At 39.2% G+C, this 17,555-nt stretch overlaps 2 protein-coding genes across 2 annotated transcripts; one reads left to right on the forward strand and one right to left on the reverse strand.

Moving 5' to 3' along the window:
- Nucleotides 1-1,858: 1,858 nt before the first annotated feature.
- tsku (tsukushi small leucine rich proteoglycan homolog (Xenopus laevis)) lies at nucleotides 1,859-6,092 on the forward strand (the record flags this gene model as incomplete). Its single annotated transcript, XM_035680414.1, is given in 2 exon segments — nucleotides 1,859-2,170; nucleotides 2,902-6,092. Coding segments are annotated over 2 exon segments (1,053 nt in total), but the record flags the coding sequence as incomplete, so codon positions are not given.
- Nucleotides 6,093-13,942: 7,850 nt separating this feature from the next.
- On the reverse strand, nucleotides 13,943-17,555 carry mmp13b (matrix metallopeptidase 13b). Its single transcript, XM_035680263.1, has 11 exons — nucleotides 17,466-17,555; nucleotides 17,194-17,304; nucleotides 16,542-16,669; nucleotides 16,298-16,446; nucleotides 16,004-16,129; nucleotides 15,739-15,894; nucleotides 15,535-15,655; nucleotides 15,203-15,336; nucleotides 14,955-15,114; nucleotides 14,589-14,692; nucleotides 13,943-14,222 (listed from the first exon to the last, which is right to left on the reverse strand). The coding sequence occupies exons 1-11, from the start codon at nucleotides 17,553-17,555 to the stop codon at nucleotides 14,122-14,124; spliced, it is 1,380 nt and encodes a 459-aa protein (XP_035536156.1). The 3' UTR covers nucleotides 13,943-14,121.

Below are 17,555 nucleotides of genomic sequence, written 5' to 3' on the forward strand. Positions count from 1 at the left end.
AAAGTTTTTGAATGTGCGACAAACGATTGCCTAAACGCACTTTTCATGATAGTAGCGCCACCTAGTGGCCAACCCGAAAGCGACGCATAGAATATTAAATTTTTTCGCCACGACTGACGTGTGCCGCGTTTCATGAGTTTTCGAATATGTTGCAGCCTCCAAATATGCATAAAGATTCAAAATACATGGCAGTAAACATCAAACCCTGAGTACTTTTATTATCACAAACGCAGGTGAGTGAAACGATAGACTAAAAGCATACAGTTGATCACAAAAAGCACTCTCAGTATGAAGCAGCCAGTAGTCGTTAGAGAGTTCAAGGGTCAAAACAAAAGAAACACTGCACAGAGGTGAACAGCTCTGTCCTGAGTAGACTTTGAGCCATTGTAATCAGCCTGCATAAGTTGACCCACAAGTACTATGCAGCCATGTAACCTCATCCTCTTACATAAGCCAAGATAAACAATCTTAACCCCTGTTAGACAGAGCCTACCTGATGACAGCCATAGCGTCCGTCACTGAGTCACTCAGTATGTCTTTCCTGTGTACCATAAAAAGTCATAATTTAAAACAACAAACGTCTGTCTGGGGATCAGAGAGTATTTTTGATTTCCTGCTTTTGCAAGAGCATACTGAAATATACTAACTGAATTTTGAACAGAAGTGCTCACAGTAATTTCCTGTTTATTGTTAATGTCATGTCAGACCCCTACAATCCTTTATAAGGTTGTGCCAAATGACAGCCAGATGCATTTAGGGCTTGATTTAATTGTATTGAATTTTATAAAAAATATTCTTATTTTATTCATAATAAAAAGTTTTATGTAAGTTTATATTCATTTAGAATAAAAAACAGGTGGAAAAAGGTTGAATTTGAGTTGTGTCATGCCTGGGGCCTTTGACCATGACTTTTCATTTCTGTCTGTTACACAACTCTTAACCTCTGTCCAAATTTCATACTTATTCAAGTGTTTGTTGTGTGCGCATATGTGTGTTTGTACACGTTGCTTAAGTTGGGTGGGTGAACTCTATTCATTTACACATGACTGATACACACAGAGGGACAACAGCTGCAGAAACAGTTGAAAGAAAGGTATGATAGGTTCTTCTTCAGTGTGGATATTACAGCCACTTATTATATATTTGTATATGTACTGTATTTTATTCACTTCTTTGTGAGTTTTGAATGATTTATTATTATGAATAATTATACTTAAAATAATGATTCATATTTTTTGACTGCTTGCTTTGTTTATTATTTTTATATAGTAATAGACCATATGGCAGGATCATTTGCAGAAAGAGAAGTTGTTTCTGAATTTGCTTTATTTCGTATTAATGCACTGTAGCTCAGAGGATGTGCTCAGAAAGTGGGCACATCTCATTTCTCCTCATTGTAAGATGCAACAGTGATACATACCCACATTTTCATTTTGCACAATCATGCATACAGAGTAAACTAAGAAAGTGCAAATGAACTCTTTGATCAAAAGAAATTAGGTCACACCCGTTGGGAAGCCAAGAGGAAGGGAAATTGGGGCTGCTCAAGTTTCACAAATAAAAGCTTAAAGTCTTTTCACAAAGCTCAACAAATACCATTTGAACAGGGACAGCTCCTCGGATTTCTAGAACCACAAACAAGACAAGGTGTTCTGTGAAGTAGTACTGAAGTAGTACTGAAGTAGTACAGGACGTACTGAGCTGATCTGGTGGTTGAGGTTGTGCATTTTTCTTTCCCAGACGAGGATTGTAGCTTGAAAGCTGGTTTGAACATAATAGAGGATATTTTTCATTAGAGAACACTTTCATCCTCAGGGGGAGTCAAATGTAAATATTGATTTTGTTTCTCTCGCTCTAGAACATAATGGCACTCCTCTTGTGGCTTGGCTTATCGCTGCTGGCCTCTGTCCAGTCCAGCGCTGTCAAGAACTGCCACCCTGGTTGCCGCTGTGAGGTGGAGAGCTTCGGCCTGTTCGACAGCTTCAGCCTGACCAGGGTGGACTGCCGAGGGTTGGGACCCAGCACCACCATGCCCATCCCCATCCCACTGGACACTGCCCACCTTGACCTGTCCTCCATCTCCATGGGCCCGCTCAGCGACACCATGTTATCTGGTCCAGGTTACACCACCCTGGTTAGCTTGGATCTAAGCAGCAACCATATAACAAAGGTCAGTGGTATATCGATATTCTCCTTATTGACTGACATCGGCCTATCTGTTTGTAAGATGACATTTACTGATGTCGGTGGCTGAAGGTTATCTGTTCTGTTGATCTGGCTAAATCTCTGGACATTGGAGAAGTACTCACTCCTGTTTTCCAGCACACAAATTACATTAATATTAAAAACACATTGGTATTTGCCTTGGCTATTGGTCAAATTGTTATTTTAAACATTAGTATCAGCCAAGAATTTCCCAATTGGTGCATCCCTACAAGTTTATTGTTTTGGGTCACTCTCATTTATAGTGTTTGTAGCTGTAGAAAGCGGTTTTGCTGAAAACAGCTGTAAAACCCCACTTAATTTAACTCCCAGGCACCAAATGGCAGACAGACAAAGGGAGCAGCTTCGTAGCTTAAGAGCAAGATATTTCCCTCAGGAGCGTGTACTGTATTTACATTTGTCGGGTGTCCGGGTGATTGGATACATTTGTGTAAATTGTATGTGTGTGTGTATATATTGCAGGAGTCATTGAATATAATATAATATTTAAAAGTGTTCTATAAGCAAAGGAATTAGGGATTTCTATACATAAATACCTAATACTTACCTTGACACATAGATATGTCAAACCTCATTTTATATTTTTATTTTCATTTCACTATGTCTTCAACCTTGCCACTGCTTAACTCTTAAAATATATTTTTCTCTTTTTTCACCTCTTCTTTGCCACATTTTCAGATAAGCCCCAATGCTTTGTCCAAGCTGCGTTACCTGGAGACTCTGGATCTTAGCCACAACAACCTGGAAAGCCTCACCCCGAGGTGTTTCTCTGGCCTCCCTCTGGCTGAAGTTGACCTCAGTCACAACATATTCCAAGAGTTCGACATGGACGTGTTCACTACTAAAGTTAATGGTGAACCTGTCAGTGTGGATCTGTCTCATAACAAGCTTGTGTCTGTCACCACAACTTCGCATGGGAGAGTATTGCACATTCAAAGCTTAAATCTGTCTTCAAATCGGATGTTGAGCGTACCGATGCTGGCAGGACTTCCGCTGAGGTACCTCAATCTAGATGGTAATCCTATCACCTGCATCAAGGAGGGAGCTTTCGCTCAGCTGAAAGATCTGGTTTATTTATCCATCAGTGGCCTCGAAGAGCTTCAGGAAATCGAGCCACACAGCTTCAAGGGCCTCCAGAGCCTGCAAGTTCTGGATCTCTCAAACAACCTGAAGCTTAAGACTCTGAGCCCTGCAGTTTTTAGCGGACTAGATTCCCTGCAAGAGCTGAATTTGTCTGGCTCTGGAGTGGTGTCTTTGCCAAATAACATGCTGACCCACTTGCCCAGTATTAAGAGTATCACACTGGGAGAGAGCATCCACTGCTGGAGGACCCAGAAACAGGGACAGTTCCACCGGCAGCTGGGTCAAGTCCAACACAATGAGGTGCTGAACTGCAATGTTGACGGTATCGTATTGTGAGACTATGGAAACGGACCGCTCCTTTAGGGATACTCCATCACAAGTGCTTGTCGGTTGGTCGAAGAGCTTCGGAAATCCACAACCCCCATATCTTCCAGACTTTGGATTGGCGTTGGCTGTGTCCGACCATTTTTGTAACTTTCCAAAGCTGAAATTCATACCCACATTACACAGTTGTTTTAATTCATGACACAAGTATTTCTGTAACTTCTCATATGAACAACCGATCACCCCCCAGCCGTCTGTGATGGCTGGTCTCTCATGCTGCCTTCTAGTGTAGCCATTCGGAGCAACTACAAACACTTTTGATTTACAATGTGCGCACGGACAACACGTTGTACGAACTAGTCCTGATAGAGAATATCTCCCGGCCCTTACAATCCTGATGCCAGAGCTGTGCCTTATCTGCTTTGATATGCAAAACACTTTTTTTTGTGTTACTCACTTAATTACCTTTGTTCCGAGGTGAAACTGGAATATGTCTTAAAGGTTTAATGTAGCCTTCATGAACACAAATATCATAAATGCTGTACCTTTTTGAAACACAATAACAAAATGTACAGCATTTTACATAGCACAGAACAACTTATTTTCATCAGAACTTTAGACAATGTTTGGGACCATATTAAGAGTTATTTGCACTCGCTCCAGTCGTGGTACTGTTTTTAAGGATGCACTTACACATGGCCTAAATATCACCCAGTCTAATGTAAAACCTTCTATGCATTGCTCCTAATATCCACACTGAGGAATATTTCATGACTGTTGACCACTACGATTTATCATTTGACTTTGAATGTGATGTTTTATTGAAATGATTAAAGGGATAGTTCGACATTTTGGGAGATGCACACATTTGCATTCTAGCAGAGAGTTAATTCAACAGATTGACAGCTAACCGGCTTCAAGTTAGCTTAGCTTAGCACAAAGACTCGAAACGGAGAAACAGCTAGCCTGATTTTGTCCGAAGGTAACAAATTCACCTACTTGTACTTGTACCAAAGCTCACTAATTAATAAGTTATATCTTGTTTGTTTAATGCATACATAAACCAAGTCTAAAAACAACGGTTGTGGTGTGGTTATAAAGGGAAGTACTCTTTCTCGTGTTGATAAGGGACTTCCTTCAGTCTAGCTGTCACAGTGAAGTTTCAAGGCAACCAGCGGACAGACAACCACAAACGGTTGTTTTTACAACTTGAGTTTTGTGTGCATTAAAGCAATAAGATATAACCTGTTATTTAGATCAGTGCCTGAATTGGATCAAAAAAGGTCCCAGTACCCTAATTCTGCACAACCCTAACCCTAATTCTCTTGACATCATTAAAGCTTAGTGTTAAGCGATCTATGTGTTAACACAAAGAGACATTGCTGTACACAGGGCTTTAGATATACCAATGTCCACAAACTGAACTTGCTGAACTTGTTTCGGGGGAACAACGCATCAAAGTAGTTATTTTTAGACAATTATTTCACAACTGTTTTTGTATACCCCTTGTGAAAAATACTGTTGACCTCAGTGGTCAGTACAGCCATGCTCGTCAGAAGTGGTACTCAGAGAGGCCTCAGTCTTCTTATTTAACTAACGCTCTTCTACAAAACTAAATAGTGCTTTTCCCAAAAATGTGAAACAATCCAAGGAATAGTTATTATATTGAGCACGGTCTGGTTGGGAAGCTTACAGTAAAGTCTTGTTACAAACACTGTAACTAAACCTAGTTGAGTAAAATGAGATGTTTTCTTGTTACACCCACAAAACGACCATTTCATTACTTGAATTTGTTTCCACGAACACAAGTCTGACAACTTGTCCATTGTGTTTCGACAATTTATCTTCATAGTGACACTAAGTTTGATGTGCAGCCCATGCGATTTAGGTGCACGCAGCCCTCGGCACAGTGCTCACTGATCAGTGTTTTGTTAGTTTTTTAGGACATTACACAACAGGAGCAAACAAGCCGTGACCATATTGACTGGGACTTTATTTTGACTTGCTGTCAAATTAGTCTCCAGTTGAGCAAGACAGCTGTTTTAAACAAATTTGACCAATGAAGTAGGACAACTTTCCCTGGAAATGAAGTGATGCAAGTACACTTTATGTCGATGTTGATGTATAAACACCAAGCTGCGGGGTGCTGTCTTGTGTACTGTTACCTTGACATTCCTGTGGTATTTCTGTGGAGCTAAGAGGATCATTAGCCTCAACACTGCATATTTGGGTTTTTGAATGTCCACAATATGAAAAGTCTTGAGTTATTTAGTGTTTTGGTTTTTGAAATTGTAAAGGAAATCCACCTTTTGAGTTGGTTAATTGAAAGTCAGATGAGCCCAGTCTATGTGTAGAAGTTTATATTTGTATGTATGTAACTATATTGTATATAACTTTATATATATGTGAATCATATGTGTAATAAATTGACTATTCTCACACGTGTGGTTGTAAAAAATAGCAACAATTGTTGGGTGTGTCGGCAAAGAAGCATGAACGCACACAATAAAACGAGGAAATAACGCGTCACTGCAGACACTGCACTTAACATTTTGCTAGAGATCCTGTTTTTCAATGTGTGATTTGTTTCTATGCACAGGACTGACTCATAGCTGGGTGTGTCTCTACAGGACAAGAGGAAAGCTTAGATCTCAGCGGTTTCCCCTCATAACAGTTTCTTCACTTTTTACAACTCAGTCACACGTTTCGTATATAGAGCCTTTTTGTCTTTATTTACTTGAAAGTGTCTGGATTCACAGACACGTACACACACTTGTGGTCTTGAATGGTCCTTAAAAAATAGTAAAGTGGGCAGAAACGCCGGGTTTTGGAAGAATACCGTGCTACACTGGGCTGGTAACCTGCCAAGGAGGTGACTGGGAAGGAGATGGGTAGAGAAAGGAGAAAGAAGGAGCTGGGTTTCAGTCATGGCAGCTTACAGATCTCCTGTGTGGTGTCTGGCAATGAGTTTTTGTCCTGTGAGACAGAGAAAACATTCACATTGTGCCCTCCTTTCTGTGACACATCTTTTACCCGAGGAAATATACGGGTGACTAAACCAAAGGGGTTTTACACAGATTGCATCATAGTTGTACGTGCCTCAGAATACAGAAGACATTTAGAAGCTCTTTAAACAAGCCAAAGTCCCCCCTGTTGTCTTGTATTTGAGTTTTTGTATGCCTCTGAATGTGTGAATGTGTGCATACAACTCTATTCTCTTCAGGAGTCTGCCTGAGAGCCCTCAGTGGATTGACCCCATTGCAGAAAACACTTCCAGATGTTTGTGGGGGTTTTTTTTTGTCCATCTCCTGAAGTGCCGACATGCTGAGACCTAAGGAACCAGTCATCCATCAGAAACTGCACCTGGGTGCCTTCAGTAGCGCCGAGATAAAGATTCACACCATCGCTGTGAAATTGCAAAGACATTCAGGAAATGCAACAGCACAACAAATGAAGTTATAGATTAAAAGTGAAGGGATTTTTTTTCTCTTTGGACCCACCATTGTAGCTAAACACACTCTCCAGTTTAAATTATGATGGTTTGAAGTGAAATTATGTGTTTAAGAATGTCAGATATGACTGAAATGTCAGTGGAACTTAATCAGAAAGCTACACTGAATCAAGTCACATGTATATTTACATTTCCGTAACAATGTCCCTCTGTGTAGTCTGAGACATGCACAAATGTGTTGACATGCAATCTTTATGATACTTTATAGACCAGCTGACAACAGCGACGTTCTATATATGTGATTACTGTTCTGTTAAGAGAAAACACACAATGAAGCACAATTTATTAGAGAACTGACAATGTTTTACAGCCGGTGGAGGTAAAGAACCTTCTCTCAGAGGTGGAATCAATAGAGGTCTTGACAGAAATGTTGACATTTGTTTGACACTGAAAAACAAACCATGCTGAACTCGCAAATGCACGCAGTGACATTTAATTGGGACATGGTTGCCCAACTGCTCACATTTCCCATGAAAGTAAAGAAAAACAGACAAGTTCTAATACGTCTGCAGAGCACTGACAATGAAGACACTTTCCTCATAGCATCTTTGGTTTGAAGTAATGTCATCGCACAAATACGGTGACAGTCACAGGAAGAGCGGCAGTAATCGGGAGAACAAGAGACCTTTTTCAGGTTGCTCTCTGTGCATAAAGCTGGGTCAAAAGAGACCTTGAGACTGTATTCAGTCAGCTGATGTCTGAAAAAACAGCATTTGCAAGCATATCTTAAGTGCACGTTTGTGATGTAATTGCTACTAAACAAACAGCAGTTCACATTTATTCAAGTTTGAACAAGGCTTCTCTGCCTCAGCTTTTACTGAATAAAAAGGGGCTTTTCTTGTTTTATCTCGTTTTATTGTTCTAAGTTTATTTTTCAGAGCACACCAACAGTGGACAGAACATTTTAAACATAACTAATTTTATTTTTTGAAAACAACTCAATATTAGGCGTGCTGTTTGCAATACGGTGTGGGACATGTGAGCAAAGAAATCAAAGGGTAATCACTTCCCTCTCTGCAGTTGTCTGGCTCTGAGATTTAATTACTTCAAAGCAGAGGGAAGCTTTGAACTGTGTATAATTAATTCAGGCAAGCAGAACCAGGGTGTCTTTATTAAGTGCTTTGCTCTTGCTTGAACAACTATCAAACAAATACAATTTGACCTTCCCTGATAGATCCTCTGGAGGATTAAGTTATCCAAGCAGCTAATTCACTTTGCTTCAACAATGAGCCCATGCTGCTGCGATCGCTGCACGGTTTTACTTTCCATTCCTGCAGGAGGCTGTGAAAGTAGTTTCTTAAGCTTTTGTTTAGAATGTAAAAAGTTAATAATTGTTTATTTACTTGAACATAACCTGGTTTTGTATTCCTAGAAGAGTTGAAGCAGATTTGAAATTTTCATTTGACAGCAGTGATACTGAAATATCGGTGCTCTGAATGCCCTCTGGCTCGTTGTGCTGCCGTGACAATAGACACCAAGGCACTGTGTCAGCGGACTGCAGCTCAGCACAGAGGTTTTGTTTTTCAGACAAACAAAAGATCAGCTCAACTCGTCACAGGCCACAAAAGATTTGCTTGTTTTTCTAAGAGGCACTAAAACATTAGTCATTATTATGCATTCGGTAAATCATAAAGACAATTACATTAGGCTTAAACAATGAAAATGCAATGCATCTGTTTAGGTTTTACATTGTATTTATTGAGTTTGATCCTCAATATTAGCAAAGGTCCATGTGTGTGATTGAATTTGACGCTCATATAAAACACTTGGTGGCACATTGTAGTTTAAGACAGTAGTCTGGACTTTGCCATGGGGTTCAAAGTTGATTAAAAGCAGAAAAAAAAAACATTTTTGGAAAACAGTAATAACAGACTCTACTCTGTGCCTCTGATGCTACATTACCACTGCAAGTCTTAGTGCTCAATTCTAATCACATCTTTATTTTTTTTTTGGCTGTTCACATTACTTTTTAAATGTGGCCTGTATCAGATTGCAGTATGAACTGGTCACTGTCCTGAACTGACCCGCATAGCAAAAAAACAATAATACATACGTAACACACGTAGGTCAGAAAAAGATTGGGAACTGCTGATTTCCCAAAATACTGCTGTGGCTTAAATCACCTCGCATCAGCAAAAGGTCCAACTTCTCAAAAATAATAAACAACTCTTTCTATTGACCCATCACATTAAAAAAATAAAAACACCATGACTCAGCATGTAGAGGAGCAGCGTATGGTCAGTGCTGTACAGTGAGGGTTTTATTACGCTGATTGACGTATTTTGTTAAAAAAGCTCCTTACACTGAATTTAGGACACTTCCATCAGCTGTTCACAAGTCTTCCCCATCTTACGCCAAAGTCAAGTTCTGATATTTTTACATATATTTTCTTGCTCGGGTTGAACTTACTGTATCTGGTGGCATATTCACCATAATTTAGGCCACACACCTTTTCAAAATCTTATGCAGCCAGACAGAAATAATGATTTACTTTGTGTCCACAAGTGAAGTCAGTATATCATTATTTTCCTACATACAGCACTGTTAACATACCAACATACAATTCCAGGAGGTCTTGAAACTGTTTCAGGTTATCTGTTTTGTATCTACAGCGTCTGAAATGAGGTATGTGAGAGAAAAGCATGACTTTGCTTGTCAAAGAACACATCCTGGATTGTGTTACTCTAACAGACTACTGGCTTATTTTCAGTTTGGCTTACATTGTGTTTTCTAGAAAGCATATTGAGTTGGAAAAGTGAACATCCTTTGGACTACTGACATTACAACATTTTCAATGATAAAATGAATTACAATTTTTAAAGCATTCCTGTGGCAGTTTTTAAAAACTGATATTCTGTACTATGCTTTTGAATGATTTCACACCAGAAGCTGGATCCCTTAGGATGAGCAAAATATTTTGCTTTTTACATTATAAATCTTGGAATATTTACCAAAGGATCTGTTGATTATAGTTAGTACTTTTCCAAACTTTTCAATATTAAGTTTTAGGGGAAAAACAACTTAATATACATTATTTATGTTTATAAAATATAGACTTCTCAATGAAGGCCCTGCCTGCACTTCTTAACAAAATACCAAAATTGGTATTAGTCTTGCAACTTTTTTGTTTTGCTTTACAGCAGCTAATCCTAAAAGCCGCCTGCAAGGTCTGCTGTGGCATCAAAGAGATAATCTCTTTTATGAAATTTATTGGTCACATTTAAAACACAGCTCTATCTGCCCCATGGGTCACTTATCAGCAGGTTTATCTATCAGGGGTCAACACAGAGCACAGCCTGACTTTCTCCACATTCCAGCATCTAAAGAGGAAGAAACACAGTAAACCACTGGTTGCATTATATAAACATTACACATTTATTTAGGGAAAAGGAAGAATAACAACAGGAAGACGAGACAAGAAGGCAACAGTTCACAAAAGGCAACAGAAAATAAACATACTGGGACACAATATTAACAGATACACCCAGAAGGATAACATTTGCCACTATCAGCACTATGCACACTATAAATCACACATTCACCTTCACTGTTATAATAATAATAAAAAGCTGAAAATGACCTGTCCTGAGCATGTTGCACCTAGCCGACCTACACTCTGACATGCATGTTATGAAATGTGTGTTTGAGAACAGTGCAACAGGCATATAACATGCTGATCTACCACTTTAATGTGCAATTCATAGGTTTTGAAAGATATAAATACATGTCTTTCTGGATAACATTTCATTAATCCCCAAAGCCATGTTACTTGGTCAGAATAATCAGGTCAGTCTTGGAGTAGCAGGAGTTTTGCATCACCCCTCTCATATCGGTGGTCTGAGGAGGGAGTTTCCCCAGAGGAAAAGGGATATATCCTGCGACCCCTGCTCTCCGTCATCTGGTTTCCATCAGGAGTTGCTGGGCTGGTCTGTGTAAAGGTTTTCTCAAAGGATACCACCTTTGTTTTTTCTACCTCCACTGCCATTTTTCGTTGAACTCTTTAAACTGTCTCCATCCGTTCTCTACATGTTCATTAACTCCAAAGTGCTGCAGAGGCAAATAAATAAGTAATGTCAAATTTCCCCATAAAATTGAATTTAAAATTTTAAATATTACATTTTAAATAACATCAAAATAATAAAAAGGAAAAATAGTTTCTAGCTTCAGGCAGCTCATTCCAGCGTAGGAGCACTGATGGCTGAACCGCACCCACTGTGCTTTTAGTCTTCAGGATCAAAATTTCCTGCACACAGGGCAGTCAGTGCTTTGTAATGTAGCTGAACATCCACCTGGCTGTTCTTGAAAACACCCCGTAAACCCAGCATCACTTCACGACCTAACTTGTAACCAGTGGAGAGACATTAAAATTCACGGTTTATGATCTTTTCATTTGGCTCCAGTTCAAATCCTCCATGCTGCATTTTGAACGAGTTGAAAGAGCTGGATATGCTAATGACTTTTGACTGGGGCAGGAACAGGGAGAGGTGCCCGGCTGTGACTGGAATGAGATAAAAAAGAGGAGACTTACATGACCTCTAAATCCACAGGGGCTAACACCTCCTTAGTTTGGCATGTTTCTCAGTTGCACTGCTCTACAAAAGGCAAGTCCGAACCAAAGGTTGCTCAATTTCTGCAAACCACCAAGGAGTGACAGCATGTCAGTTGTAAACATTTACAGTGTTTTACAGAGTAGTGAAAACAGATTCAAGTATAGGAAACAAAGTGATCTTCACATTGAAATAAACATTTAAAGCTTTAAATGTTACATCTGCTGTATTTTACTGTGAGTCTTTCTGTCCCTGCAAAACTAGATTGGATCTACTTTCTTCAGGCCACAAACATGTATCTCTAAACATCAAGGTAAAGTTACAGGAAAAGGGAGGATTTTAAAGCATTTTCAGCACAGGCCTGGAGTCAGCTCTAACGATATCAGTGGTTACCGCTGTTTGCCAAACACAATGAGCTCTCTTGTTTAAATGTTTCCTTTGTCATGTCCCTCCCCTCGTTTTCTATTGCCCTGCGCAAAATTACAATTACTATTCAAAACACATGAGGGGAGCTAAAGGGGTAGTATCACTTTTGACACATGCAAATTACATTCTAATCTTAATTTAAGAAGGGCTCATGCAAAATGCATATTAATTTCAGATAAACCATCTGTGTTTTTAACTGGAGCTTAGACTTTGAAAGCCAACATCAGTGATGAACACACAGGATTTGTGCACCGGTGGTGCAGCCTATGCCACGCAATACCTCGGAAATGAGCAAATGAGGTGACTGCTTCACTGCACTGTAATTACATCCACATGATTGGGCCTGTGGATTATGCTGCTTGGCTCAAGCTACACTGTTTCCTAAACTTTAGCTAGAGATATTTAACTGACCTTTGGAAACTGGGCTGCTCCCCCTGCACAACTTCTTAATTTTCATAAAACATCTGACATATAACTGAAATAATTGGCTTTAGGTTGTTATAGTATGCTGGAGGATGAAGATATTGTGTGTTTATTAATGTGATTAGTGCTTAGTCTGTCTGATTTGTGGTATATTTGGATCTAATATGGCCAGAGATTTTCCCCAACATTTGTTGTGCTAATGAAGCACAAACTTAGGAATGGATTGAGACACTTGATGATGAATAGAGAACCAGCCCATCGCAGTCAGATATTGTCATGATGTTGTGCAAATATTGCGTAATAGGCTAATTCTTCTGTAGCTCACTTAATCTTTCTCAGAATTGTCCAGACTCTCTGGTCAAAAGAGGACCTTTATGCACTCAAACTGTTGATAGGAGTGCTCTCTAGTGGAAAAGGTGGGGAACAACATGTACACGACCCAGAGTTTCTATCAGAGTTAATAGTGATGCAATAAATAAAGACCTCCAACTCTAAAATATCATGTATTTTTCATATCATTCTCAGCCAATAACCCCCTGCAATGTTACACCATCTGATAGTTTGCATGACGGTTCCAGGAAACATTAAAAATGCCTAAAAAACCTAATGCCACTTCAAGTCTTCAAATACATCCAGCCTTTAAGCAAGAGTTCGGCTGCTTTATGATCATTTTTGGCGCATTTTAACTTTGCACACAAACAAATAACAAAGTGTTATGAGGTTTGAGTTCAAATATGTTGTAATATAACTTCATTGTCCTGATAAAACACCACACTGGTTGTCTTAATTTACTTGCATTTTATTTAATAAATCATTTCCACATGTATTTAAACACACTGACAGAAAATTCACATACGTCAAATATGTAAAAGATATATCAGTGACATTTATTAAAAGCAGTAACTAAGATTTGCATAAGTGGATCTTTCAGACACGGTCCCATCGAAGTGTTAACCTCATCTTTGGCATACTCAATATGCAAAAGCTCTGCAGAGTTTGGATTCTTGAAATGTCATCTTGTGTGTCGGAGCTCCCTCAAAATGTCACTACATGGGACGACATTACTTTACATTCAGTTCCTTAACACCAAGATCATTAATCCAGCTGGAATTTCTCTGCTTTTATTGTAATTTTCCAAACTTACAAAAATCCAAGGACAAACACAGAATATATTAAAATGCTAAACTCTTTGTTGTTACAGAATTTAGAGAAACAAGAAGTCAAATAATGAAACTATCCATTCTTGACAAGAAGCTTAACCGGCTAAGGATCTTGCATGTCTGTAAACTTGTAGTACAAATATAGAGATGTAAAATAAATAATATATTTCCGAGGAATTTTCCAGCATTCTGTGTCTGACAAATTATATGACCTACAGGTGTCCAGCACTAGTAAAAATAAAAAACAAACAAACACTGGTTTAATTGTACCAGGTCTTCATTTGCTCCGTCAGTGAGCTGCAACTTCCTATGTCTCATTTCTAACACGTGTGTTTGTGTATATTTTGTGTATTGTGAAGATGTGTTGTGAGTTTTGCAGCCACATATATTGTTACGTCTATGCTGACAGTTGCAGACCCCCTCATCAGCAGTTGAGAATGGAGTTGGTCCTCTGGATGCGGATGACCTTCTTCGAGGTGTAACTGTATTCGTACCGCAATTGTTCATGGAAGAAATACAAGTATCCTGGAAGAAAACAAAGAGGAATAACAATTAGGGAGAGCTGTGTATTGGTGGTGCTGGGAAAAAAAATATCTCCTTTGAAGTTGCCGTAAGTAACTTTTATTAAAAAAGAAACATATTTGCTGAAACATTCATTATATTCTGACAGTAGCACATGAGACAGATAATCTGTGAAAGAAACTCGGTCCCACTGGCTCCTTCTAGTGGTCTTGATAGCATTTACCATTATCAACATTTTTTTACAGATTATCTAGCTTGTGTACTACTCTCAGCATATAGCGAAAGTCTCTGGAAATAAGTTATTTTCATAAACATTTCTAATGCAGCTTTAACTACACTGACAATGTGATATTTGAGGCTTAATAATACCGTAGTGATAAGCAGCAGCATCGACTTCATCATCCATCCCAGGAAAGTTTTCCTCGATGGATCGTGGGTAGCCGCTGTCCATGGTGCCTGTTGCTTCATCGTAGCTGTGAGTGACAAATAAAAGCGAAACAACATGGATGAAATACAGGAAAACTGACTGGCTCAGTTTTAATCTATTGTTTTTTTTTGCTAATTTAAAGACTTGGAATCTTTACTAAGACATGCAGTAGCCTACTCCTCACCAAATATATTCCAAGGAAAAACTGTCTCATTATCTGACTCCCTATCAAAGCTAGAAAAATGGACTGCATACATTAAAAAAAGAAGATAAATGAATAAAAAATGAAAATACTCATCACCACATACCTCCAATAGTCCTCATCAGTGAAGAGTAGAGTTTTCCCAGTGTCTCCGATGTGCACGGCAGCATCTACTTTCCTTATTTTCTTGGGAAGTCCAAGTTTGTGTATGTACTTTGGGTAACCGTCAACAAGGTTATATCCATTCAAAGCCCACATTCGGATACCTGTTGAAACACAGAGCAGAGTTTGTATCTAGCATTTAGGCAATAATGAAAAAAATATGACATCAGTAAATAAATATACATAACCGACCGCTAAATATGATGACTAGATCCTTCTCTGGGTTCTCGTATGCTGCGTCCACCTTGTTGGGGATGGAGGGCCATGTGGACTTGATCAGTGTCTGCTCAGGCTCCGGCATCTGAGGATGAATACGCCAGTAGAATCTGGACAAAGTACAGCTTGTTAACAGCATGTAGCAAATTAAACTTATCTTAACAGAAATACATTGCGAAGTTGGAGAGTTATTAAAGGAGTTACATAATAATCAACGCTTCCTCAAACAGGTTATAAATCTAGATCTAGAGTTTAGCTTAGTTTATGTATTACCATCTTTGTATTTAACATCATGGTTCTTACTGTACCTGTCTTTGAAGATGATGGTCTCTCCTCTGAGCTCTGTGACAGCATCAAAACTCAACATGGGGTCACATTTGTCAGGTGCGTCAGGCTTTGGCTGTACTCTCTTTTGGTTTGGGTTTGGGCCTGTGATTGAACATCTGGCATTAATGCACTGCTCATGTATTATTAGGAATAAGACCAGTTAATTCATTCAGCTATTTTCCCACCGTATAGAGCTTGAATGCCTTCAATGTCATCTTCAGACAGCGGGTAGCCTGTAGAGTATGAGTAGACGGGGTACATCAAGGCGCCCGCATCTGAGGAATGGGACATACCGAGGGCATGGCCCAGCTCATGGGCTGCCACTATGAATAGGTTGTAAGCTGTAGAGAAAAGATACTCAGTCAAAATAGTCCAGATAGGACTTACTTGTTTATAACCATTAGGATTCAGTTAGGTGACTTATGTTGAACATTTGTGCACAACTGTTACCTGATGAATCTTTGGTCCAGTCTTCATCCTCATCAAAGTGAGTATCTCCTCCAATGCCTTGGCCGGGTGGGTAGGCGTGAGCCAGCAATCCATTAGGCCCGTCAAAAGGGTTATAGTCTCCATGCTCTACAGAGAACAGGACACACAATTTTTAAACATGCTAAGCAGAATGTGCACTAGCATAATGTCTATTATTTATAGTTAAGCAGCTGTAGTGTAGAAAACCCAACATCATTTATTTTTGTTTGTGTGTTCAGATATGATACAGTACATCCTAATTAACATTTATCGTACCTTTTGATCCAAAACTGATCATAATGTCAGCGTTGCCCTTATACAGCTTCTTAAAGGTCAGGGGGGTGACATCGGCCCAAACATTCAGCGCATTGCGGATGGCTCTGTCAACATCTGATTTCTTCAGATCTGGTGTATAATTCAATATCCTGATACATCAGGGAATAGATGAGTGATAAATGATACCAGTATCCACTTTCTGCACCATTTATATTTTATTCACAAGTACCACATTAATGCATACCTGAATGTGACATTGTTATTTTGCCATTTGAGGTGTCCAGGGAAGTGGTTGTACTCCCCGATGTCTGGGACGCCACATCTGGCTTGTTTCATCAGGTCCAGAGTGTTGTCATCCAGATTTCCTGTCACCTTCAGAGGGAGAGGAGGTGGAAAGAAAATATGTTACATGGGTACATTCGGAGTATTGTAATCAACGAGAGTACTCATCAAAACTTCTGAATGGTTCAATGCATCTGTCAATGAGTCTTGAATATTAAACATTTGATAGGTATACTTTGTTTGTAGGTTATCGTTTTCAATCTCTGTGTACTGTTTTATATAAATTATGGTTTCATTATTTGTATGCTGTGTTAAATATTGTCCTATCTGTCTTGCACTATGAGCTCAACAAGAAAAGTTCCTAACAAAGGTTGTTGTCATGGCAATAAAGATAACTCAAGTAAACCCATTTCAACTTCTTTCCTACAAAAAACCTTAGAAAAACAGTTGTAATGTAAACTGATCTCATTTTTCTCTCCTCTCTTTAAACTATGAACAAAACCTACTCAAACTCTTATCAAATTGAAGAAGAAAGAAAGAAGAAAACAGCAATGCCCTGCTCATTACATTACCAGCAGGTAGCTAACAACTACTCTGCAAATCAAAGAAGTCACCTTGAGTTTAAAGAAGCTCTGCATCTCCCTGATCTTGTCCCGAAAGGCACCAGATGACCTTTGGCGACCTTGGAGACCTGCTGGAAGGTCATAGAACCGACGAAGGTATTTCTGTTTATAGAAAAAGAACAAAAGCTGAATGACATTCATAATGGTGTAAAGTAGGTGTGGATTACTCCATTCTCTTTTTGCATTGATTATGACAAAAGAAAGCCATTTGAAGCCAGCTTATAAAACTAAATTATGTGTGGATTAGAGACCTCAGATCTTACCTCTGCTAAAAGCCAGTTGTCTGTGTCCCCAGACGGCAGAGGCAGAGCAAAGGAGTGAGCGACCAGCGCCAACAGCAGCAAAGCTATCAT

This window comes from Morone saxatilis, unplaced genomic scaffold (genome assembly GCF_004916995.1).
Source record: "Morone saxatilis isolate NCDOM2014 unplaced genomic scaffold, NCSU_SB_2.0 Contig8, whole genome shotgun sequence".
Classification (NCBI taxonomy): Eukaryota; Metazoa; Chordata; class Actinopteri; family Moronidae; genus Morone; species Morone saxatilis.

Bases quoted from the DNA above. Each gene is read 5' to 3' on its own strand.
- mmp13b (XM_035680263.1), bottom strand. From the start codon at position 17,555: ATGATAGCTTTGCTGCTGTTGGCGCTGGTCGCTCACTCCTTTGCTCTG. The intron at 16,447-16,541 runs GTATGCATTAAT...CTGATGTATCAG, and splicing joins AATAACAATGTCACATTCAG to GATATTGAATTATACACCAG. The intron at 14,693-14,954 runs GTATGTGGTGAT...TGTCACTCACAG, and splicing joins ACTGATGAGGACTATTGGAG to CTACGATGAAGCAACAGGCA.